This window comes from Pelmatolapia mariae, linkage group LG1, assembly GCF_036321145.2.
Source record: "Pelmatolapia mariae isolate MD_Pm_ZW linkage group LG1, Pm_UMD_F_2, whole genome shotgun sequence".
NCBI classification, from domain to species: Eukaryota; Metazoa; Chordata; class Actinopteri; order Cichliformes; family Cichlidae; genus Pelmatolapia; species Pelmatolapia mariae.
Window position 1 is genome coordinate 34,199,036 of NC_086227.1, and position 25,419 is coordinate 34,224,454.

Consider the following 25,419-nt stretch of genomic DNA (forward strand, 5'->3'; position numbering starts at 1 on the left):
ACAAGGTTGCTATCATTTATTGGTGTTTGTTATAATGCCAGTGTTGCTATAAAGTGGCGCTGGCTCATTATCCCTAAGCCATGCCATTTGGTCCTCATTATATTCCATTCCTGTGGGTTAAATGGCTCTTCTAGCCTACTCTTAATTCATCTCATGCCTCAGTGAAGAAATGCTGATGGATATACAATGTGATAGCCTGAGTAATTAACAATGATTTGAAGGACATCTGTTTTGCTGTGTTATGTTTTATTCATATTTATTATGCTGTGTTGGAGTGCCCTTTTTTTTCCCTGTTCTGTTACATTCTGCCCATAAACTGCAGGTGTAATAAAATGGCAAAATCACATTATGGATCTTAAATAGTCTCCTGTTATTAGGGTTGTGTGGTCCTCCACATAGAAAACACTACGCTACTACCAGATGAACAGAATTAACCTTTTGGGTCCTTCATATAGTCCTATTGTTCCCTTGTGAGATTGCCAGTACCTGATACCATCACCGTCACCAAGGCCAGGGTTAATGTAAGGTAGTGTTATCCACTCTGTGTAATGTGTACCATGTGACCCAAACAAAAATAGAACCGGCCAGTGAGAGGGCAGGAGAGCTTTGTTCACTTACAATAAATGATTTAGCCTTATGCAATTAGGGACAATAAATGGATAGATATCAGCTGAGCAGCTGTTGAGACATAGCGTCTGCAGGCTTTTTTGTGGGATTTTTTTGCCGTTGATTATCACTAATTCCTCAAGTTGTCATCCACAACCTTGCCTTACAATAGCTTAGTAAGCACACACATGTTCTCATGCTCCACTTCCTGTGGTTCTCAGAGCAGAGCCAGACTCTTCACACTTTCAGTTACTGTTCACTGTTCACAAGCGCATTACTTGATTAAACCTGGAAATAAACACTTTAAGTGGAAACAGTTGCATTTACATGTCCCCGCTTCCTAAAATAATAAATCAACATTTTATTAGTGTGGCACTGACCTCATATAGTGCTGGCTCATGATAAACCATAACTTTTTAATGGTACAGTAATGCTTTAAAGTAGTGTAAAGTTATATCTTTTACCTTTTTGGGATGTCTTGCAGAATGATGAACCTGTGACTGGAGGAGACAGTGCCAGCGAGGTTTCCGTCTCCTGCTCTTCCACAGACGACACTGCCAGCGTCGGTCCGACCAGCTCCAGCCCGGAGGGCAGCCAGGGCCTGGGCTGCAGCTGGAGTCCAGAAGAGGGCATCCAGACCGTGGCACCTACCACTGAAGGACTGGACAGTGAAGGTGGAGAAGGAGGAGGGGCAGGAGAGGCTGAAGAAGAGGCCAAAGATAGAGTAACTGAGGTGCCGCGGCGTTCCTGTCTCTTTCGTAACAGCAACCGTTCCCTGTCACCTCTTCGCCGCCACAGCTGGGGTCCTGGAAAGAACAACGGAGGAGACGGAGAGATGAACCAGAGGAGGTGAGAATGATGAATACTGGGTTCTTCAGGATGAATAAGGTCTAATTGCATTGTTGATGAAGTGGATGTAGAAATAGAAATGTTTCTCCTCTGTCCTAGATACTGGCTGCTGGTGTTAATCTGGTGTTAGTCAGTAGATGTCAGCAGACTTGATGTGTGCAGCTTTCAGCATTATTAGAGCTTGTTGATGTCAGTCCTTCTGTGCCATGTTGAGTGTTTCCTCTTCATGCTGTGAGCAGCTGTGTTGCCATTTGTCTTGCGTTGGCAGGGAGCTTCCAAAATTGTACACACAGATGCTTATAAACAAATGCACAGATACACACTTCAACATGAACACATGTTCTCACGCTTTCACATTCAGAGCCACACTGTACAGTTGTCACGAGTTGACAACAAGATTATTTCACAAACATCGGTTCAATAGAAAGGCTAACAGTGACTTTTAGAACGGGACTCTTAACGCTGTTTTGTCATCACTGCTCAAACGATAGGCTCTTAGAGATGGTCTGTAGAGGAATGTACATGCAAGTTTAAATATTCTTTTTAATATCCCCTGTCTTATTAAGTTTTTCCTTTTGACAGTAGTGTACATTTCATATGTGTATCTGTGTGTTAAAGCCTGACGATACTGGCGGCCATTACTCATTCACAGGGAGTATAAAAGAAATCCGTTAATGATATATTGGCCATTGTTTTTAGTATATGGCAAATGGCCAGGTACTTGTATAGCACTCTTCTACTCTGAGTACTCAAAACGTTTTTACTACAATCCTTAGTCACACAAGTACTTTTTTCTTATACCTTACGTCTTATGTTTGTGCACATGCTCACGCTCCGATGGATGCACTGGGGCAACTCCGGTTCATTATGCCCAAGGATATTTCAAGATGCAGATTAGAGTAGCTGGGGATTGAACCACCGGCCTTTCAATTAATAAGTAACCTGTGCTGCCTCATGAGCCACAGAGCCTAGATGTATATATGCAGGCAGTGTTTTACAGCAACCTTTGATATCATTATTTACTTTTTAGATATAATTATTTATTTCAAAAGTTAGGCAGCAACTTAATGTAAAAATACCTCTTGGATGCATCACCATCTGCTCAACTGTGATACAACTCTGCAATGTATGGGTGGCAGTTTTCCCGCTTTAAGTGGAACTTTAGAGCATTTCTATCCCACAAACTGAGACTTGTCACACATTGTGATAGGCTCTAGCTTCCAAACACTGCAGGACAGACACATTCCTAAAGTCTGGCCATGAAGAAAGCATGCAGGGTTAATATGCTGTCATGTTTTGCTACCCAGATTTCCTGATCACAATAAAGTCAAAAGCTAGGCTCATTTCTCCAGCTTTGCCAAGTAACTCATATCATATCATATCATATCATGTCATTATAGATCAACCTAAATAAGGACCAGTCACATAGAAGCCTACCGACTCACTAAGTAAAATCACAAAGAGGGTACTGCGATCTCCTCTAGTCAACACAAACCCAAAATGGAGAATGTTTGCCTTGAAAGTAAAAGTCGTGGCTTACCATTTCACAAGGTGCAAGTTGATTCTTCTATGCAAACTACAGGAAACCGTGGCAATCTGCTAGCAAACAAAACAATTGCAAGGAGGTTTTTCTTTAGTGCAGCACCATATACATCGTTGCAACTTGCAACAGTAACCGCTCCAGCAAACACTCGCAGGCCTGTCAGGGAATACACATTTTTCCCTATAAACAAAGGTTACCAGGGGGTTTGTCTGTCTGTGTGAGTGGGGTCTAGGACACATTTTTTTTTAAAAAAAAGATAAGATTTTAAATTATGAGAAAAACAAGTCTTCGGAATGTCTCGTTGTAGTGTTTGGTGACATTTTAAAGTAACAGTCTAGCATTTGGTAATTATGCTTCTTTGGTTTCTTGCCAAAGATTATTGAGAATCCACATTAAAAGTGACATGAGTGTTGCATAAGCCCTACTGAAGCATTTGATCTGTTCAGTCCACACAAGCTCCATCCTCAGACAGAGATGCCAAACAGATGTCTGTCAGCAGAGAGGAGCTGAAAGGAGCAGCTGGTCTAAACAGAAGTTTACTGGATAAAGGCAGCTTTCATGTGGTCGCAGCAGGAAGGAATCATCGATACTTTTAGATACAGTGTGTTATTATGGTGCGTTATGTTCATCAAGTTCAGTAAATTTGTTTGGTTTAAACAGCTGTCTGTGGAGATTATGCACCACAAAGTGTGCCTGAAAAAATTGACTTGAAGTGTGAAGCAAACAAACAAAAACATGGGGCACCACAGATGCATTCCTCAGAGTCTCTGCCGATGATACAGAGTCCTTCTGATAGATTTGAAAGAATGAAAATCTGTCTCATTTCTGAGATGGACAAGTAACCGACAGCAGAAAACTCTTTGTAATGTGAAGTGGCCTTCGAAATAGTGTTACCATTAAAAACCAGGAGGCTGTTATGATAGTTTAGCACAGACTGGAAATACAGCCTGGTCCTAGGGTACCAGTGTGCCCACACTACTCTCAACACCTCCAGTACCAGCAACTCTAAAGTTCACTAATTAGAGGATAGGTTATCTCGCTAAATGGTATCACAGGGGATGAATGCACAAGGATAATTCTTGTCGGAATCCAGTAAAGTTGACTTCAGAGGTTATCCACTGACCAGCAGAGACTCTAGGGTGTCACAGTTGTGACATTGTCCTTCATGTGGTTATGATACAAACAGGGTTTCTGCTCACAATACTCAACTAGAACTCTAAGTTTGAATCCCAAACATTTTGTTTGACACATTTCTGTCTATTGAGTGTTTCAATTCATGCTGTGCTATTATTAGTTGATTAGAAGATGTACAGTTCCACGAAAAATAACATTTTCACAGGATTCTGTGCAGTCCAGTGAAAAGTAAAGTACACCTTTATTGCTTTCATACAAATTAAGAGGGAATGTAGCAGCTATGTGCTGATATTCAATACACTGTCTTCACTAGTCATCAGCAAGTGTGAAAACCTCTATAAAAGCTCAAGTTTTAAGAATCTTTCGACCTTCCAGTAAATTCACACCAAAGTCAGACCCTGCAATGCCACAAACAGAAGTCTCTGCAGGCCTCAGTTGGCCTTTTAAATGTTAAAGTTCATGACAGTACAGACAGAAAAAGACTGCACAAGTGCGGCTTCTTTGCCAGGACAAAGCTTAAAAAGAATATGAAGCACAACTTGGCTGTGTAAAATTGCATCTGAATAAACCACAAGACGTCCGAAACAATGTCCTTTAGACAGATGAGGTCAAAGTGGAAATGTTTGATAATAATTCACAGCTCTTTATTTGGGGGAAACCAAACGCAGCATATCAGCACAAACACCTCATACCTTCTGTCAATCACTGTGGTGCAGGGGTGATGATTCAGTGCTTTCCTGTTTTTGTTTTGTTTTTTCTTTGGCAGCCGCAGGACTTGGGCACCTTCATTTGCAATCACTAATGTCCAAAAACCTCAATGAACTGAAGCAATGTTATAGAGAAAAGTTGGCCAGACTTCCTCCACTAAAAAATGTGAGAGACTGATGTGTGATGACTCATACATGAAATGATTACTTCAACTTAGAGCTGCTAAAGGTGCTTCTACAAGCTGCTGAATGATGAGATGCAAGCTTTTGCCTGTGGAAACTTTCTTTTTCACATGACTGTAGTTTGTACCAGCAATCTCACTGTGAGGTGGGAATACTAAAAAGGATATCACCACAATTATTTCATGCTCATCATCTTTCATCATTTACTCTGAGTACAGCAGTCTTATCACTCTTGTCTTCTCTTAGATCATTACCTATACAGTAGTAGCCATAAAAATCCAATGGTCCCATCAGCAATAAGAACAGTTCGTTGATTAATTATTTTCTTGCTGTCATGGCTTCCGTTCAAATCCCACTTCATTTCCACCTTCATCCACCACTCTCTCTGTCTCCGTCTCCATCACCTCCAGTTCCACTCGTAGCTCTGGTGAGAGGAAGCCGGCCTTTCACAGGAGAAGGTATTAATACATCACATTCATCAGTTCATGTTTTGTTAAGCTTGCCCTGCTTTTTAGTGGCATGCTATGGCAAATTTATGCAGTTGTGCCCTTTGTGGACCTCCCGGCTTTTAATGTATGCTTGCTGAACTGCTGTTGCATTCTCTCCATCCCTGCAGGCAACTGCTCTGAAAAATGCTGCTCTCTTTTCACCCCTGTTGGAGTTTGTATGAAATACTGTGGCAAATGGGTGGTGGTGGCACTGCTGTTTTGTATTGCATTGGTAATAACAAGCAGCCACACAGAAAGAGAGGAGTTTAGCTCTGGAGGCTGAACCGCATTGGTTAGCGTTTTAGAACAGACGATTGTTTTTTATTTTTTTTATTTATTTTGTGGGTTTAATAACTTCCTGTAGAGAATTATTCAAAACTCTAAAGCATCAGAAGACAGAAGACAGTGGGCTGCAGCAGTAAAAACAGAATGGAAGTTGTTCTCACTGCAAAATAGCTTTGTTGACTGTATGAAATGTTGCTCTTTGACCCAGAAGGAGGAGGGAGGAAGCAGTGGAAAAAAAAGAGTCAGCATCTTTCACTTGATCTTGATTGTATGCAGAATAGATCTATTTCAGCTCTGCTGGGTGAGCTGAATGCTTACACTCCTACTCAGAAAGTCTGTTGGATATGAAAATGTTTGACAACAGTGTCTGAAAACGGTAAAAGGCTTCTTTAGTAAGACACATCTGAAGTGTGTCGTGGCTATTGTAGTTAATTAAACTGAAAACTAAGCTAGGAGTGGAAAAACTTCTTCAGTTAAATAAAATAAAAATAAAACTAGGCTGTAAATAGTAATATATGTGAAGCGATATTTTGCACTAATGACTAAAGGCTAATTAGAATTAGGTATTTATATTTTAATAACTGATGTAAACATGTCAACTCTTTCTCCTGATTATTATCCTTTTAATAAGGTCATCAAAATGAGTTAAAGTAAGACTCAAACTAAAATGTGACATTTTCAATAAAAACTTACTAAAAAAATATCTAACTGAAAATAAGTTTGTTCAGGAATGGTTTTGAGAGCTTCTTGGTGATAAAAGACAGGTTAATGGTGTAGATTAGTGGTGTCAAACTCATTTTAGTCCATACAGTCCAATTTGATCTCAAATGGCAGGGACCGGTAAAGGCCATTTCATATTAACCTATAGAAAAATATAAACGTTTTCCTCTTTCTTTTAATATAAAGAGGTACAAACATATTCTGAAAATGTTAACAACTATTTACCAAGATGAAAGTGTCCTGTTCAAAGAGAATGTGCAATTTGTCTGCTCTCATTAAAAACAAACACATCTGGACAGCTCCTTAGGCAAACCACCGCTTCGCTGTATTTATGAGTAACAAGGCTTTAAGACTGACAATGATTCACTCTCATTAGGTGATCCATTCTTACACTGAAAAGTACAAATATTAAGCCCTTCATCAAGTATTCACGGCTATCCAGTGGACTGGACTGGACCCTTTGTTGGGCTAGTTTGACTGAGTTTGACCAAAGTGCTCCACAAGTTAGTTAATGAACAAAAGAAAAAAACAGAAAAATAAATACAGAAAATAAAACATGAAATGAAGTTAATACAATATATTTAACATAAACAAAAACCAACATCTATACCCACCGCTAGCACTAGTGTCTTCCACACCTGTGCTAGTTTTAATTAGATGCATAATCACAGAATCACAACCATGGGCAGACATCAGGGTTAAACATTACTTATATTTCTGACTTCAATATATATTAATGACTCCTTGGTCCACAGACTCTTTCTAAATTCCCTTAAACACACACCTGTAGTATTTCTGACCTCCAGATTCTCAGCACTTGCTGGCTGACATGTATTTTAATACAGATATATCAATGCTTACTAGCTAATAATGGCCAATAATATCAGCCCTCCTCCATCTCTGTCAAGTTGTAATGAAGACAAGTCTCTTATTGTCACAGTCCACTGCTGTAACCATCTGGTCACATCTGTCACGTTCAAGAAGCCAGCGGCCACCCTAGCAGCGGCTCCAGCTGTGTTAATGGTGTCTTGGCTATTCTGCCAGTTTTTCATTTCTGGGAAACACCCTGAGTTCAAGTTGATTTCCTGTCTGCTACTGATATTACAACAACGCTGCAGCAGGAAATCAGCTTTAACCCGTTTGCAATGTTTATGCTTCACAATGTAAAATACATCCACTCTGCCCAGTTATTTCAGAATAACGTCAGTGTTCTCAGATACCCCTGCAACTCTATCCTGCTCATGTTCTCATCTGTGTGCTTCACTGCCACTCTGCCATACTCTCTTATCAATCTTCTTATCACTCTCCTAACCTCTTTCACCTCACTTTCTCTTAGTAGGAGCATGTGCCCCCACCCCCTCGCCATTGGCTACAGTGTGGAAGTTGTTTCCTCAGGTTTACTGCATTACTGTGTTTGTGATGTTTTCTTATTTGCCAAGGGCACATGTCCTTATTTGAACATGGCATATTTACATGCTGCTTGATTTGCATTAGCCGTTGTTGTGGGTGTTTTCGTGTGTATATGAATGCCCAACCCTTTTAGTCAGTAACCTTCTACACCAAGGAGAGAGAGGGAGCTGATATAGCTGCTAGTGTTTGAGCATGGAGGGCCCTGTGGCTCTGTAGAATAGTATGTAATAATACTGCCAGGAAGGAGGCCTTAGTATGACAGATATAGCCATCTACATTCACAGCCCTGAGGATAGGTGAGTGCTGCTCCACTCTGGACACTTATAATCACCAAATCATGATTCTTTTACTCGGGTTTTAGTTAGTGAAGCTTGGATGAGTTGGACTGATGATTTGCTGGATAATGGAGTAGCATACAAACCCATGGGCCGGAGATGAGAGATTTACTGCTGGAGCTTTAACTATCATAGAGTCTGTCCTGAAGCGAATAGAGCTGCAGCCTCGTGGCATAGCTCATCCTGAAATGTAGCAGTAGTTTTCCTCTCCATAATCATTGGATTGGATTTTTCAAGGCCTCTTATTTCCAGTCATAGATCGATGTAATTGGGTTTGTAAATCACAGCTGCAGAGCTCTCCATGCTGATGCTGATGTTGGGAGTCATTTGCAGCTGCTTCAGCTGTAAATCTGCTCCAGAGGCTAGTGATAACTCAGCTGGCTAAACACAGTGTAGGACCAGCTGTGTGTGTGTGTGTGTGCGCGCGCGCGTGCATGTGTCAACAGGTACATCTTTGTGTGTTTGTGTTTGCTGCAGTTGTGTAGATAATCAGAAAGCTGTGATTGTGATTGATGTGATTGTGTTCAATACAGTGTGTGTTCTTTTATTGAGGTCATCTTTGCTTTGTGTTTGTACACAGTTACAGCTTGGAGGGGCTCAGTGGAGGCCCTGAAGAGCTCAGGGGCCCCACCAGCCAGGGGCCCCGTATCCTGGAACCTATAAGGATTCCCCGGCAAGACAGCGATGACAGAGGCTCTTTGGTTTCTCTGACAGAGGAACAGGAGGACCGGGGGGAGTATAGCAGAGTGCATGACCCGGTGAGCTAATAAACACACGCACACATGAAGTTTGTTGATGTGATGCCACTTCTTTACACTGTCACACAGTTGGCCACCAAGAGATCCTGAAAAACCCACACAGCCTAATTCACGAGAGAAAAGAGTTGTTGTAAAGCTTGTACATAAACAAGACTTATAAACAGTCAAGGGAAATCTGAGCCTTGTCAGTTTGGGGATTAGTGAGAATTAATAAACATGACTTTCTTCGGGCAGATTTATACTTCTCCCATTGAATTTAAAACAAATTGTAAACATAATGTCACGATTCAAAATGTCGAGTTTCCTCTTTTAGTTCATGTTCCTGTTTCCAGTTGACTGGCTGGCAATGCTTTGTTCCACATTATCGCTGCCTGGCTCACTCCATTTTTTTAACATTTTCATGCACTTGGTTTCATTCAGTCTCCTGTCTCTTGCTGCAGAAATCAAGACGATATCGGCCCCTGCGAAACAGCTGTCCTCCCATGAGTCTGCCCCTCACCAAGTCTGTATCTATGCTGGCCATCAGCCAGAGAGACATCGATGGTGAGTGACACGTTATGAGGCAGCTATCAAGTCCCTACTTGTAACATTCAGCCCTTTTCTTCACCTTTTTATCCTTTGGTTTTCTTTGTTATCCTCTTTAGGCTTCAACTTACTAAATTATAAGTACAATGCAAAGTCCTCATTCTTCATTTCCTCATTTTAACATCACCAGACTCAGCAGAGGGACACAATCATTTCAGCCTGTAATTGGAAATTTAGAGTTCATTATGTTTTTCACTGTAAGCCCCATCACAAAGAGAATAGAGAAAAAGGTCAAAAAGCTACATAAAGAGAGAAAGTGGTAGTTTAACATGCAGATATTTAAACTGAATCGCTTTTATTACACGTTTCCCGTACATCTCCACTTCCTGCCCCCATCCTCACTATTATTAGGTTATTATATATTTCAAAAAGTGATCAGTGCCTGTTGTGGTTCTTTCCTTCCTGCTCCCCAGCGGTGGGACGCCTGAGACGTAAGAGGCGAATTTCCTTCTCTTTCAACCTTTCCCCCATCCTCACCAAATCTAAGTCTCAGTTCATTTATGGGGACTCCTCATCTAGCGATGATGAGGATGACTTCAGTAAGTACTGACATGTAAACTTAGCTGCAGTAGAAAATAGCTGTGATGTCAGAAGGAGAACAGTAGCTGCTCCGGTTAGCAACCTGGATCTGAGCTGCAGAGAGTGACAGCGATGCACCCAGATCAGCTAGGAGCTAGCCTGATACCCACACTGAAGTGTTTACTTGTGACTCAACATGAAGTGTGTGCGTGAAATGCTTCCTAGACTGAGTCAAACAGAAGAAGCAAAGTTGTCTGAAGGAAAATTTAAATTTTTACTCTTTAAACTTCATCAAAGATAAAGTCCAAACATTCAGCCGCAACAATCTTGTCATGAAGAAGCTTCTATTTGCTGCTGATATTAATCTACTTGCAGTGTGAGAATGCAATTAGACAACGCTTGTAGCCAAATTGCTGGTGTAGAAAATCACCTTTCGCCTAGGCAGCATTGTGTTTAAATTATAATCCACGTTGACAGCAATAAATAAGACCTTGGCTTCTCGTGTCTCCTACGCAGCACAAGAATCGGATGACCTTTACAAAAATAACCTTACTTCAGTCTTTTTGAAAAACCTGAAACACAATTACCAGAGAAAGAGGAAAATAATCATAAACACCGCAGGTGAACTGAGGAAGCCCTTTCTTCTCTGCAGATAAATACGAGCCTGTCACCTTTAGTCAAAGACACCGAGGCATTCCTTCCTTTTTCTTATCTGTGCGATATTTCCATTAGCACTGTTCTCTGTCTCCTTGTCTCCATTGCTAGGAACACAGGCAGGCCAAGATTTTGTCCTCATTATCCTGTTTTGGGTTTGACTTTCTTCTGCAGCGCATGCGAGCAGCGCTTTGCATATTTTCGTGTGCGTCTGGATATTGGTAGAAATGATTGTTTAGAGAGAAGCAGATTGTTCCCTAGAAAAGATACATGCCTTATGTTTAACTCTGTGCTTAACGTTTGGCACAGAGATTAATTGAAAAACACACATGTTCTGGCTGTTACTGCAGCCAGAAAATCCAGATTTTCAACAATAGAGGAGTCTTTGAGGAGCTACACCCAGCATAGCTTTGTTCTAATAGGATGAGCAGACCAAAAAATATGAAATTTTGCCCGAGTCATCATCCATTGTCCAGCCTTCAATGCACGATAATTTAAAACTCTATAATTTTAGTCTTTGACTGTATTACAGCCCCTCATCCCCCCCCCCCCCCCCCTCTGAAGTGGGGGGATGGCAAAAAATAGCCTTTGCTTTGAAACTTTCTGCTGATTGGCTGCCCCTTGCAGTTGTGTGGGGTTGTTGTGTTTATAGTTTCAGCTTCGTGCTTCAGTTGACCATAATGGGGGAAAAAAATCATAATGGGTCACCTTTAAAGGAGATGGTAGAAAAGGAAGTCCTCGCTATAGCTGTTGGCCTCCTTTAGTCATGTCAGTGGGTTGACAGTTGTCACACAGCTGTACAAGGGTACCTAAAGTGTTGCATATTTACCTTTATGGAGCCAAATCTGTAGCTTACTCTCAATTATAATCAGGAAAAATAAGAAAAGTGCGGTCAGCCCCTAAAGACATATTTTTTTTTGTTTTTACTATCCTGCCACTCACTTCCTCTCCTTTTTTCTTTCCAGGTATGAGGTTTTCCAGCACCTCTGGGTCACTAGCATACAGGTCAGTCTAATCCTGCGCTTACATTTTACCAGAAAATTGTTCTTAAGGCTTGCATTGCTTGGAGGACCTTTTATAGTCCTATAAAGAGCAGTGTGGAGAAGTGGTCAAATGATTCCATAGGACCTTTATGGTGCTTCAAAGATCCATTTCACAATGTGTGAACAGGTATGCTGTGTGAATGCAGCTGCTGGAGATGAAATTAAACCTGTTTGTGTGTTCCAGTATATCAGAAGAGGAGCCTGGGCCTCTGCGGAGTGACACTGAGGGAAAGAGTGGGACAAAAGTTAGCCGGACCTTCAGCTACCTCAAGAACAAGATGTACAAAAAGACCAGGGTGAGGGAACATGGAGTTTTTCTTTTTTGGACTACACTTCACTGTAGTCTGCTTCTTGCAATTCATTCAGTAGGCAACCACCTTCAGTGTTTTCTTACAAATGTATCCCCTTTGAGCAATAAGCAATTAATGCCCAACCACAGTTTTTAAGTATTCACACATATATGAACCTTAAGCTTTTTTTCTGTTGGTCCCTGACTAGCTTCAGTCTCACAGCAGGGCTGTTATAGGCAGTTCTGGGCTGAACAGTTCCAGGTGTGGCACCTCAAGAACTACATATGTTTGTCCTCTTTTTCTTTTCTTTGTTTGCACTACAACTCCCAATAGGTGCGTGACGTATTAACCAGGCGGCGATTAGCATAGCAACAACTAAACTACAGCCACAACAATAAGTTGGAGCATACTGTGCGTTTGCTGTTCTGAGTTTCCTGATAGCAGATGCCTTGCATTCTGATTTAAGTTAAAATAACATAACATTACAAGTGGCTAATTGTCTTTTTATGTCAGGTGTATCTCACAGACTAACCTCAGGCAGAGCTCCCACTGTGGCTGATAATGGGATCCAGAATCCTTATTAAAGTCTGTTTATGTGTGGCAGCGTAAGCCAATGTTGGCATCAGAACTGAGTCATGCTTTGGTGTTTCAGATTGTTGTGCACCACTTGTTTTGGGAACTGGGTGCCAGCAGGTCAAAGGCATGAATGTAAGATCATGTTGGTCTTTACCACCATTTCAATCATACATCAGTACAGGAGTTCTGAGATTCTCCGATTATACAGATGGAGATGCTGCAGGAGTTTGAAAAGATGACACCTTCCAGAGAAAACTGTGGAAAAAACCTCCAATTTCTTTGCCTCTACGCCTATAACAGTGCTCCTGAATCTCGGGTCCTCACTACTCTCTTGAATACCTATCGTTCAGGAGAATTCAGACATGAGAATTCAAATCGCGATTGGACTTTTGTAGCTTTGCAGTTGGCATGCAAAACAACCAATGAGAAGACCATAAACTAGGCTTAACAAATCCTTTCCATCCACTCTACAAACAAATGCATGGCTCTTTCAAAGGATAACATGCAGTAAACCAAGCCAATTAAGCTTCACTTTGATGAATGTGTCATTTAGTTTCTATTCTAGCGTCATCATTTTCTCCCTACGTTGGCTTCACTCTATGTGAAAAAGTTAGTTGAGAGGAAGTACTTTTGTTTTCCTTTAAGGAGGTGACAGGAGTTTTTATTTCCTCTGTAGCACACAGGCTTAATAAAGCCTGGTCTTCACTGCCAGCTCAACTGTTTGTGTTTTAGGTTTAAGAGCTAACTCGTGGTTTTTCTGTAATTTCTATGTTAAGTTTACGTGTTCGTTGGTTTTTACAAATATGACGTTCATCATGTTGCAATGCATGCTTGCATTCAGACCACACACTTATGTCAGTCAGAGCTTCCCCTTCTGCTGGAGGATCAACCGTAAAGTAGGAGCTAAAAAATGACAGACAAATGAGCTTCTGAGAACTTTGATGGTCCCTCATGCAGCGCCACACAAAAGACTTCCTCTAAAAAGTTCTAAGAACTATGAATAGGCCCCTCTGGTTCAAAAGCTCCTTATATGTCCTGCTTTTGCCCAAGTCGTTGTTAGATGCAACTTCCCACTCTCAGATTTCCCAAGCGCCTAACAGCAATGTCTTCTCAGAGAGATAAGCCTCTATGTAAGATGTGGTCAAAGCAGACTTCCTTTCTCCTGCCCTTCGTACTCCGTTAGGGGATCTACCTGCAGTGTCTCCATTCCTGTGAGAGCATAACACAGGGTGACAATAATATGCTGTTAGTTTGTTGAAATATCGATCAGATAAAGTTACTTTAGTAAAACAATGGCTTCAGCACTTTTATGACATGGAAATTATTGTACAGTACTGCATTTAAAAATCACAATGCTCAGCACTGCTCACTTTAAATTGCAGAAGCGGCATTTACTGTATTGCAGTAGCCATTAATATGATTTAGGAATACAGCTGTCTGTATCAAGACTTTAAAACTCAACGGGGTAGCTGTGGGTGCTTAAAAGTAAAAATAATTGCATTCAATCTTCTCCCAAAAAAAGAGGCCTTGGAAGGTATTAAATAGTCTTACATTTAATTCACAGATTATAAGCAGTAATGTAATTATACAGCATTTTTATATCCAATATATCCAGTTGTGGGCTGTGTGGTAGACCTTACACAGCTATAAACTGTGTGTGATTGTTGTGACAGTATATTGAACCAAAGGATACTCACACAGCACCAGGAAGTACAAATAGGCAAATTCTGTTTTCACTAAAACCACGAATTAACATATTACCTTTTGATAGCTATTCCGATATGTAGTTTACTTCATGATCAAAGTTGGTGTTAGATGCTACCTGAAAGTATTAGAAAGAAAAACGGGCTGTAATGATAGATATCCATGTTTCTGCTGCCAGTCATAACTGCTTTGATCACGAAGCGTGCATTTAAATTTGTACCATGTGGTGATTAAAGGGTCTGAAATGCCCTGAATTTAGCACAGAGTTTTTATTTCTGTTTGGGAAGTGAAATGTCTGTTTGCTTCCTGTAAATATGCAGCCCTTGCAAAGAGACACTGAAGGGTGAACAGGAAGTAAAACAGGAAGATAGAGTTGGTGGTTTAATAATCTCCCCTCTAACCTCAGCCGTCACTTTGCTTTTAAAGCAACAGGATTCTGAAAAAGCTTCCCTCAGCCTGCAGCTCATTGCTCTCTGTCAGAGGTCAAAGTTATTGGCCACCGTTAAAGCTTTGATGTTCAAAATGGGTTTGCCTGGTGTCTATTGGCTCTCCTTGGAGCATTGAGATTGCATCTGTAACTGTCAAATGTGTTGAAGAACTGGCAATCTAATGTCTTCCTGCCATTAATAAACCAGAACCAGTTTTAAGGAGAAGAATTTGTGTCTTCCTCTTTAGGTTAAATATTGAAAGTCTGACTGTTCTGGAAGGGGATCTAGTTTGTGCAGTTTTGTCACCATGTCTCTGTCAGACTGAAGGAAGGGTCATTGCAGAAATAGCACCTCCCGTAGCGAGCCAGTGACTTCCTCATTCACAGCCTTCCTAATGGAGACTTGCTGGTAGTAGCTTGAGCCACTGAGCCACAACCAGGGATGTTATACAGGAGTTTCCCAGGGAGCCGTGGCTTCTCACTGAGATGGAAAGGTTGGCTGGAGGTAGGCTAACACAGTGCTCTGGTTTCCCAGTTGAATTGTAGTGAAAGAGACTGTCACAATATCATGTTAAAAGGGGCTGGTGTTTTTCTCTAGGCTGATGTCTTTTTCCAGTGAAGTCATTGCCCGTTAACAGTGTGTTTTACTGGAATGTCTTTTTGTTTAAATCTCTGGTTTAGATGTCACTAGTGATTACTTATCCTGTTGTGTATGCTTGCAGCCAAAACAAAGAGTACAGAGAATCATCTTTTTCAAATACGTTGAACTGCTGGCGTTTTCTTGTTTTTGTTTTTTTTGCCGGGCATCAATAGGCGTGATATCAAACAAGCATTCTTGCTGCCATGAAGAATACTTTTTCGGGCCGTTTATTGTGGTTTAGTGCTGGTTAGACAGTTGTTGCAGGAAGTGAGAATGAAAGCTGTGTGTTGTACTGGCTCTGAAACATAGCGTGGGCCAGTCAGGCTTTTGGTATCTTGAAATGGCTGAACCAAATGAGCTCTAGTATGTCAGAGCTTTGTGGTCCCTTCAAACCAAGAGGCCCAGGGCTGGTCATTAAAATGAGCTGGAAAACTGCATTTTCCCATTTCCTCTGGGTTTGGGTGGAGGCTCTGTGATGTAAATCCAAGAGAATGAGAGCTCTGTTCTTCTCTGCATCACTTTATGGGATTGTGATTCAGCTCGGTGTACAGAGATGACCAGCTGCTGAGGACGATCTCATCCATTAATGCAGAGGCAGCAGAAAGCCCACCCTGTTATGGAAAGGTCATAGAAGTGATTCCCAGACAGTGCGTCTCCGTCACCAGTCATGCATCCTGCAGAAATGCCTCATTCTTCATAAGAGGTTTTGAATAGTAGCATTCGAGTGTCTTGAGAAACCAAACGAATACGTAATATGAAAATATGCTGCCCTTTTGGGATAAATGGTCATTGAAGATCTCCACCTCTGAGTCTTCTGTCTCACCTCAGAAAAAAGGATTAAAAGTGTCTGAAATTTATTTAAAAGAGTTCCTTAATGAGACAATTTGTTGTCAGGATAAATAATGCATCACTTAATATGCAAACCCTCCCGCTGCGTCCTACATCCGAGTAATAATGTTGCTCTGCAGGGTTCAGATTGGAATTTAACAGAAGCGACTGGCCCAGTGTCAGTGTCTGGTATGTTAGTGTATGCTACACGTCACCACGCTTCACTTCGAAACTTCTAATTGGATGGCAAAGTTGAAGCAATTAGCGAAGTTCAAGGTTGGGTTGTCTTCTTAACTAATTAATTTCCATTTGTGCAGGAAAAGGAGCGAGACAAACGGGAGAAGGACAAGGAGGGCAAGGAGAAGGACAAGAAGACTGTGAACGGTCATGTTTTTACACCAGTCAGCTCAAACCACGCCACCCAGTGCTCCCAGTGCAATAAAGGTTTTAATGGCAAGGATGCTTTCCATTGCACATGTAAGTAACTTTGTTTTTTTTCCTTTTTGTCTTGTTTGTTTTCTGCAGAGTTGCTGTAGCTTTAAATTATATTAAATCCTAATAACCTTTAATTATTTTATTAGAAGATTTTAATTTCTTATCTGAAAGCACACTAAGCTGCGAGTCGTTTCTGAAAGACGATGCTGAACATAAGGAGAGGAAATGAAAAGATTTCACCAATAAATCCAGGAATATGCATGTTTGAATATGTTAGTTTATGTTTCTTCTCGTCTTTGTCTCTCAACAACCATTCATCCGATCCACTTCACACTTGTTATGTGTGTTACTGAGAACCTAAGTAAGAGCGGTGCTGAGTCTAAAGTTGTTTTGATTAGCAGTTCTCATAGTTTGGCTAAAAGCACAGACTGTATGTAAATGATGGACCACGCGTCTATGAAATTACCCAGTAGTCTCTGGATTATGCATTTTGAGGCTTCATAGTTGGTACACGCTTGTTTTAAAAAGCCTGAGGTGACCATATTAGGATTAAAAGAGTCAAGTTGTCAGCTAACGCTAGCTATCTCGGTTAGCAAGCTGCATTCCCAAACAAACAGGCACAAATGGCTGCTAAGTTGGTGCTGAGGAGCAGAATTATACAGTGTAGAATTTCTCCTGCCAAAAATGTAGCACAGAGTTCTTTGACGGCTGTACCACAAAGCAGGCCGTGTTATTTGTCAGATAATTTTGTTAAGAACTGGCCTAGCAGACAGCTGCCACCCAAAGCTGTACATGTCAGCGCACCTGTCAATTAAACCAACTTAATATACCAACTTGCCAATTAAAATTTTTTAATTTGAAAAAAAAAACAAAAAAAAACGAGGTGTTCACTTTATAGCTGAAGTTGGGCATTTTAAAATGAGAGTCTGTGTGGAGTGATTCTTGTTTGGCGGTACCATCTGGGGTTGCTGCTTGGCAAAGTTGTTGGTAAAAGTTGTTTTGTGTTGCCAGCGTTTCAGCATTGGCATTATGGACAAGGCGCAGGTCCAAGCCCGCCCAAAAAAGTCATTGTGCCCCCTCAGCTGAATTCCACTGATATATTTCAGCTATAAGTTACATTAATTCAAGCAATTTGGTAATAAAAAAGGTAAACACCACCACCATCACTGCTAAGTTAATGCAATGCAAGCTCAATTTAATTATCTGGTTTACAGTAGTTTAGTGTTTTTATAGCAGTCATGGTGGCCGGCATGACTGAGGTTGACAGTGAGCAAATGGTTAAGAGGTTATTCGGCACCTTTTGCAGGTAGTTTTAAAGCATGACCCTGGTTGAAAATTTTAAAACAAACATAAATGTATGGAGGCTATCCTTGGTGGACTACAGCCTGCCTTATGTGTGATGGGACATGACACACATTTGTATACCATAGCAAGAAAATAATGTTTCTATGTCAATTAAATGAGACTTTTAGCAGTGATACAGACGCATGTTCAGTCAATGTTTTCAGAGCAGTAATGCTATGTTTATATCTGTTAGCTTTCACAACAACTGATTTCCTGCATGTGATGCATTTAGGCAATATCTCTAAATTGTAGCTCATGAACAGGAACTGCATGAGTAGCAGAAGAGTCAGACCCTATAGTAGGTCAAGTCAGTTTACTGTAAAGGCTCTGTGTTTACATTTAGGCACTAAATTAAAAGGTTTAATTTAAAGAAAAAGTAAATTAGAATTCCTTTATTTGATTATAAAGGCCAGTGCAAGAAAACATGAAACACCAACTGAACTTTATATTTGCAGTTAGTTGTGCAGCTGCAGCGAAACTCCCCAAAGAGCTACTTCTAATGCAACCCAGTCAGACTTTGATTACAGACAACAGAACTGTTTTTTGCATTGTTTTTTACTGGAGCGGCAGAGGCAGCCCTAAAGAGGTTCTAGTTTATTGCACAAGCCTTTGGCGCAAGCCCAGAAAAAGCCTAAAAAGGAGAAACAAGCTCTGCGATGGATCACAGCAGACCTCTTTATGGCCACAATCTGCCTCAGATGCTTCAGACTGGCAAAAACAGCCCCTGTTGTATTCAGTCAGTCTGGTTCAGATTGTTAGAGCCACAGACAGTGTGAGGGAGGTTTGTACTCTGGCTAGTGTCCATTCAGCAGAGGAATACAGTGATCCTTTGTCTCAGATTAGCTGGTCTTATTTGGACGTCACCAAAAAGCAGTAAAATACCTAATAAAATCCAGAGGCATGTAAAAAAAAAAAAAATCACTGCAGGAAATCAAGGTGCTTTGATAATCATGCAATCTTCTACTTGAATGCTAATATTTTTACAGTGACACATTTTCAGGCGATAGCTCCCAGCCCTGACAGTGTTGCTGCCTTTCTGACTCGTGCAGCGCTATTTTCTCACCCAGACTAAAAGCGGCTGTTGATGTAATCCCAGTAACGGAAATGTTGCACTGTATGCATTCTAGCTTGGATGACTAGGTCTGATAGTGTATTTGTGGGTTTCACATGTGTGTTGAGTGGACTTCTGTCTCCTGGAACTATGCCCGTATGATTAAATCCTGATCAGCCACCATTTTTTTTTCCTCTTTGATGTGAGCATTAAAAATAAAGAGCGTATATTAGGAAAAACTGAGAATTTGAGTTTAGTGGACAGATCAGCCTGTAGAAGAGGTCAAATGTCAGCAATCTGAAACCATGACTTTGTTCTTAAATGGTGATTCGAGAGTGTTTACATGATTTAAATTTTCCCATGCAATTCGGTGGTGACGTGCGTGTGTGTCATATCTGTTTTTTTCCCCCCATCGTCCACGAGCAGCATTACCCCTCGATTGCATCACATGCTTTGCTCCAGTCTGGCTTTCATTAGCAGGCTGGTGGAGTTTCCTGGCTGGCTATGAAAACCAGTCAAATTTTCTAGCCCCCACTTTTCCGCACACCCTCACATGCCCCACCACCACCACCATCAGGCTAACAGTATTCACTCCTTCTTTTCTTTCCAGACTGCAATGCTTCCGTCCACAAGGGCTGCAGAGACAGCCTGGCTGTTTGTGCCAAGGTGAAGATGAAGGTACAGGCCTCCTCGCAGTTACTCCTCCACCGATTCTGTAGTACTCTGCTGTCCCGAAGCCAATATCGATTTTCTTTTCATTTATGCTTTTTCTCACCGTTTCTCTGCTTAGTTGCCCAACCAGCAGTTTGCGGTACCAGATTCGAGCTTGTTTCCTACAGTAACGATGAGGAACAAATGTGAGTGTGAAACCAGATTGCCTACACAGTTGTCACAGCCAGTAATTATTTGCAGATTTATCGCCAAACCTCTCTGATCCCCTAATGAGAGGAGATTGAAGGGTTTTTGTGCACATTTATTTTGTTCTGATAATTACTTACACTAAAGTTGGCAAAAAGTGTAGGTTTTATCTGCACACCGTGACAGAGTGCTTCTTTGAGGTTGTTCTTAGGACCAGAGCTCAAAGTGTTGCTCACTAGAAAATTCAGCCACGCACACACACACACACACACACACACACACACACACACACACACACACACACACACACAAACAAATATGATTTAAACAGATTTAAACTGTGTTAAATTATTACTAATAATCCTTAGTCAAAGGACAAAACTTTTTTCCTTTGAATAGAGAAGCTTTATGCTGTCAGCTTGCTCTGAAGTCTCCTAATAAATTATGTTTAAGAAGGTAGACAGTCTGTGAGGAGAGAAAAAGATGGACTGTATTTGCCAAAATACAGTCTTAAAACCATCGCTTTTACCTGTCAGTGATTTAGCTTTTTAAATTTACCATTTGGAAGCAATGGCTTGTCATGAAACCGAGGTTTCTAGCTACACCAGAGGCCCCAAAAAGTCAGGATAAGTTAGGATCTCCTGCTGGTTTTGAAAAGTGTTCAGATTATTGTTGTAATCTAAGTTTGCTCTGGTCCAGCTGGTGGGACAAAGGAACGCCCCTGGTCGGCCATCTTGCCCCCTGAGGACCATTCCACCTTAATGATCCCATCACGGAGACACACCAACATCATGACTTTCACGGGAAACAACCTCTCCAAGAGTCTCTCAATAAGCAACATTGCTGGGTGAGCTGCTCTGTGTGTGTGCTGGAGTGAAATGTTTCTGTACTTAATCTAATTTAATTTTTAATAGTTTAGTTTTTAATGCATTATTTGACCCCTGTACAATGTGTTTAAACAGATATATGGGTAACTGTGTATGGCCTGTTACAAAGACAACATTAATAACGTGAATTTTATTATCGTGTCTCCATTCAGTCCGGTGTTTGATGAGATGCCCATTAAAGGTCTGCGGTATCTCTCTCAGTCCACCGACTCGCTCAACAGAACCAACCAGGTCACAGAATCCATGGAATCACTTACTGATGAAGGTTAATAAAGGCACACACACACAAATTCATTTTCCACGTTTTTTAATTTAAGCTAGTTTAATGTGAAAAAAATAATTACTTTTTTAAAAATAAATAAATGATTAATGCATATACTGTACCGAACAGAAACTTAATGTGGTTTATCCAAACCTCTCACCTGTAGATTATCGTATAAATGGAAGTTAGTTTTATTAATTCAGGCTGTGTTGTTGACTCAGGAACAGAAATGATGGATGGGCAGCTGATGGGGGAGTTTGAGGCCGAGGCCAAAGAGCTGGAAGCAGACTCGTGGAGTTTAGGTGTGGATCAGCAACACCTGCAGCAGCTGGACAAAGAGCTGGTGAAGAGACAAGATGTCATCTACGGTAATCACCACATATAATACTCACTGCAGTAACTTTGATTAAACGTAATTTAATCTGAAGATGGTAATTGGCAAAGCAAGGAAAGGTAATAGTTTCTTAAATGGAGTAGCAACATTTTTAATCAAGCTCATTCTTGGCCTGGTTTCCTACATTTCTGTGTGTCATCTAGTAAGGAAGCATCTAGTAAAAGTGGACCAATGTTATTTAAAGCAGACAAAAACTCGAGATAGGAGGTAATGCCTTTAAGCCCAGGATTAACAGTGTTAGATAAAATAAAAATGTCACTGCTGTTTCATCGGTGTCATTGTTATTTTCATGCCTGATGGACTTTGTTTAAGGGTTAACCTACAGTATTTTAATTGGGCCCCACTTAAGGACTTTCTCCTGAATTTTCTTCAGTTGTATCTACCAGGCTCTGTGATCTAGTATGGCTTTTTTCACCTGATTGAAATGTGCACTGAGATACTCTTAATGCGCCTGAGCTGATTTGAATCTATTTGTAGTCAAATTTTCTTCGTATTCCTTTTACACGAGCTATGCAGTGACCCCTACCACTGTAGTTGCAGATCAGTTGCAAAGTTATGAACTCTATAAAACTCTGTGCACCTCTGATACAGGGAGGGTATAGATGTATTTGAATAGCAGGTGGTTTATGCTGGTGGCTGTCATTTCAGCTTATTGTGCACCTCCAATTTTTTTTTGGGTACCTGCTGGAGGCATGAGTCTCTGCAGGCATCTTATGATACATGAGTACAGGGATTCCCAGATGGCACAGATTGCTGCAGCAGTTTGAAAATATGAGAAAGTCTGCAGAAAACTTTGGAAAAACCTCCATAACCACTTTGTTAGTGACTACTTCTTTTCCTGTTCCACCAGTGAAGCTGTTCTCTTTCTGAGCTGTGAAACCTGTTATTTAGGAGAATCATGCAGGGAATCACATACAAGTGGAAATAGCGACGGTGCGATGCTGATATTATATGTCAGTGACTATAACGGAGGATTAAGTGTCATTTCCCTTCATGTCCTGCAGAACTGATGCAGACAGAGATGCATCATGTTCGGACGCTGCGCATCATGTCAGAAGTGTACAGCAAAGGCCTGCAGAAGGAGGTTCAGCTGGAGCAGCAGATGTTGGAGAAGCTCTTCCCCGTTCTAGATGATCTACTTGAGCTCCACACACAGCACCTCCTGCGCCTCCTGGAGAGGAAAAGGGAGAGCCAGTTAGAGGGAAGAGTCTTTGAAGGAGGCTTCATCATCAGCAGGATAGGGGACATCCTGGTTAGCCAGGTGAGAGGGGGGAGGGGCTGGTTCAAAATGAATTTCTAGCTGATTTAACACAAGCTGGTTTTACAGAAAACCTAAAAGACAACATGACTGTTTATTTTACAGAAACGAGAGATTTTTTTGAAAGGTTATCGACAGAATGCATGTGTGTTCATGACTGTTATGAAAGGCAGCTGTTCTTAATCCCGAGTAATATAATGTCAACTGTTTGAATCCCTAATGTTATTTTTTTTGTTCTCGTCTAAGTTTACACCTCTAAAGTAAATTTACACAATCTCTGAGTCAAATATTGCCCACAAATCCCAAACATTTGTCTCAACTCACGTTTGAAGTTCTGAAACTTTGAAACTAATGTTAGCTTTTTAACCTTTATTTATTTCTGCTCTACCAACATTAGTTTTTGTGTGCTTACATCTGTCAAATCCTTCTCTAGTTTTCGGGATCAAATGGTGAAAGCATGAAGAGGGTTTACGGAAGATTCTGCAGTCGCCACAACGAAGCTGTTAACTTCCACAAGGACCTCCTAACCAAAGACAAACGCTTCAAAGCGTTCATCAAAGTAAGCGTCAGGCTTCTCTCGCGGATTTATCAAGTGTCTGTCACACAGCAGACGAACTTTCCGGAGAAGTCTCTTTTCATGCTTTTTGATGAAAACACATTTTTCTTCAGGATGTCTGGCTTTCCAGACACGACTGTGTTTGTTGAATAGAGTTCTGACATTGTTTTCTCTTGTATGGAAGTGCTTGAAGTAGCGTTGAACAAAGAGCTTGTTCTTATTCTGTGTTGCTTTCCTTTTAGTTTTATTATTTTGCATCTGCAGTTCATTTCAATCAGGGTATGTACTGGAGACATTTGAATAAAAGCTGTATTACCCTCGAGGCAGTTTATTTTTATTATAGAAACACCAGTGCTCGCCGTCATAAACAATAACAATAAACACCCTCTCAAGTACTACTGCTGTATTGTTCTACGCCAAATGAGTTTTGCAGCTTCTCGCTGGTTATGTGAGACCCTGCCACCTGTTGTGTGTGGGCATGTTTTACTAAAAGCACCTCTTGTTTATTCTTTCAGAAAAAGATGAGTAGCAGCATTGTGCGGAGGCTTGGCATCCCAGAATGCATCCTTCTTGTGACCCAGAGGATAACGAAGTACCCCGTGCTGATTCAGAGACTGCTGCAGCACACTAAAGGTTATTTTCATGTTGGCCTTTTTTCACTGTTTTTACTTTGTCTATAAAACTGGTAGAAACAAAAGCACGAACTCGGTTCTAATTTTTCAGATGCTGGATTACTACAGATTGCTGCTGCAGGCTAAATATACTGAATTTCTTATTAATTGATATATTTATTACACATTTTCAATAAACTAACAAGCAAAGCAACTTCAAGAAACTAACAAAGACAAACCAACCAAACAACCAGAAGGTTTCCTAATCGAGTATCACTTTGTAAGTTTGTTGCTAGCGAACATTCCAGGTTGCAGTTGCCCGAATAAGGCCCTAATACCACCAAAATATGCAAATTCTCATGACCATTGATCAACAACCACTGATCAAAGGAGGCCATTTTTGTGAAAAGGGAAAGACCATCTCTGAATCGAGGAGGGGGCCTAAGGGTACACATTGCTGTGATTGCAGCCTTTCCCCAACTCTCTGTGAATGGTACTCATGGCCATTGATCAGTGGTTGTTGATCAATGGTCATGAGAATTTGCATGTTAATGATCAAGGAACTGGCCTCCCAGCCCATTGTTCCTTCAGTGGGCTGGTTTCAGTCATTATGCAAATATAATGTTCATAAGATTGGGGAAACCTGCAGTCAGCTGAGACTGAAGGAGTCACTTGGATGAGTGACGAAACGTTTCTCCCACTGAAAACGCTACGTCCAGATGAACAGAATCAACTTTTGGGGATTTACTTACCTGCATGATTGAGTATGCATCAAGGCCCTAATGTATTTACTACCCTTAAATATGTTGGTGGTAGCTGCTTCAGTCGGTTGACCTGGTTATTTCCACGTTCCTACAAGTTTACTTCCTTTGTGGATGCTGCTTAAATCTTAATTCAAAATTTCACTAAGTTTCACTTAGTGCATAAAAAAATGTGTGAATTTAAAGTTGGAGATTTAAGCAATATAAGTAAGTAATTTAAGTAATTTTAAGTAAGTAATTTTTCCCATTTCAGTTTTGGCTTTTTTAATTTTAGAACTTTTCACAAACCAAATACAATATTTTCTTTACATCATTCTCTAGGATTTATATATTTATTTAGAGCGTTTATCTACAGTAATATTTATCACATCACCTTTATCCTGAGAATAGAAAATAAACTCCTGGAGTACCTCATTATTAATATTTTCCTGACAGCATTCGGCTCCGCTCATACACTGAAAAGCCGCCCACAGCAGTGTGCCGTTTGTTTTAGGAAACATCCTGAAAAGTACAATTTCTCGCACACAGTTTCATATATTTTGAGAAAAATGAGACATGTGCTGGATGGATGTTTATAGGATAATAGATCAAGCACACTTTGAGGAGCTGGAATATTTCACACCGTATTTATATCTGATTTAAAGCAGCTCTCGTCAGCTGGCCTCCCACTGTGTACATTCTCTCTAATCCGTCCCCAAAGCCTGTTTATAGTTCTATG

The 25,419-nt window shown here is 40.8% G+C and overlaps 1 protein-coding gene across 6 annotated transcripts in view; it reads left to right on the forward strand.

Annotated features, from left to right (window-relative positions):
• The window catches only part of LOC134631387 (A-kinase anchor protein 13), a 122,829-nt gene that overhangs the window by 72,850 nt on the left and 24,560 nt on the right, over positions 1 to 25,419 (forward strand). For 4 of the 6 annotated variants that reach the window (XM_063479671.1, XM_063479652.1, XM_063479680.1 and 1 more), the window contains exons 12-27: positions 1,091 to 1,455; positions 5,433 to 5,480; positions 8,841 to 9,018; positions 9,459 to 9,561; positions 10,017 to 10,142; positions 11,742 to 11,781; positions 12,004 to 12,115; positions 16,602 to 16,761; positions 19,725 to 19,792; positions 19,905 to 19,971; positions 20,672 to 20,819; positions 21,012 to 21,124; positions 21,343 to 21,489; positions 22,520 to 22,776; positions 23,207 to 23,332; positions 23,845 to 23,962. In XM_063479671.1, coding sequence (XP_063335741.1) covers positions 1,091 to 1,455; positions 5,433 to 5,480; positions 8,841 to 9,018; positions 9,459 to 9,561; positions 10,017 to 10,142; positions 11,742 to 11,781; positions 12,004 to 12,115; positions 16,602 to 16,761; positions 19,725 to 19,792; positions 19,905 to 19,971; positions 20,672 to 20,819; positions 21,012 to 21,124; positions 21,343 to 21,489; positions 22,520 to 22,776; positions 23,207 to 23,332; positions 23,845 to 23,962 — 2,176 coding nt within the window. The remainder of the gene's footprint in view (positions 1 to 1,090; positions 1,456 to 5,432; positions 5,481 to 8,840; positions 9,019 to 9,458; positions 9,562 to 10,016; positions 10,143 to 11,741; positions 11,782 to 12,003; positions 12,116 to 16,601; positions 16,762 to 19,724; positions 19,793 to 19,904; positions 19,972 to 20,671; positions 20,820 to 21,011; positions 21,125 to 21,342; positions 21,490 to 22,519; positions 22,777 to 23,206; positions 23,333 to 23,844; positions 23,963 to 25,419) is intronic. The other 2 variants (XM_063479699.1, XM_063479690.1) reach the window with 2 other exon arrangements.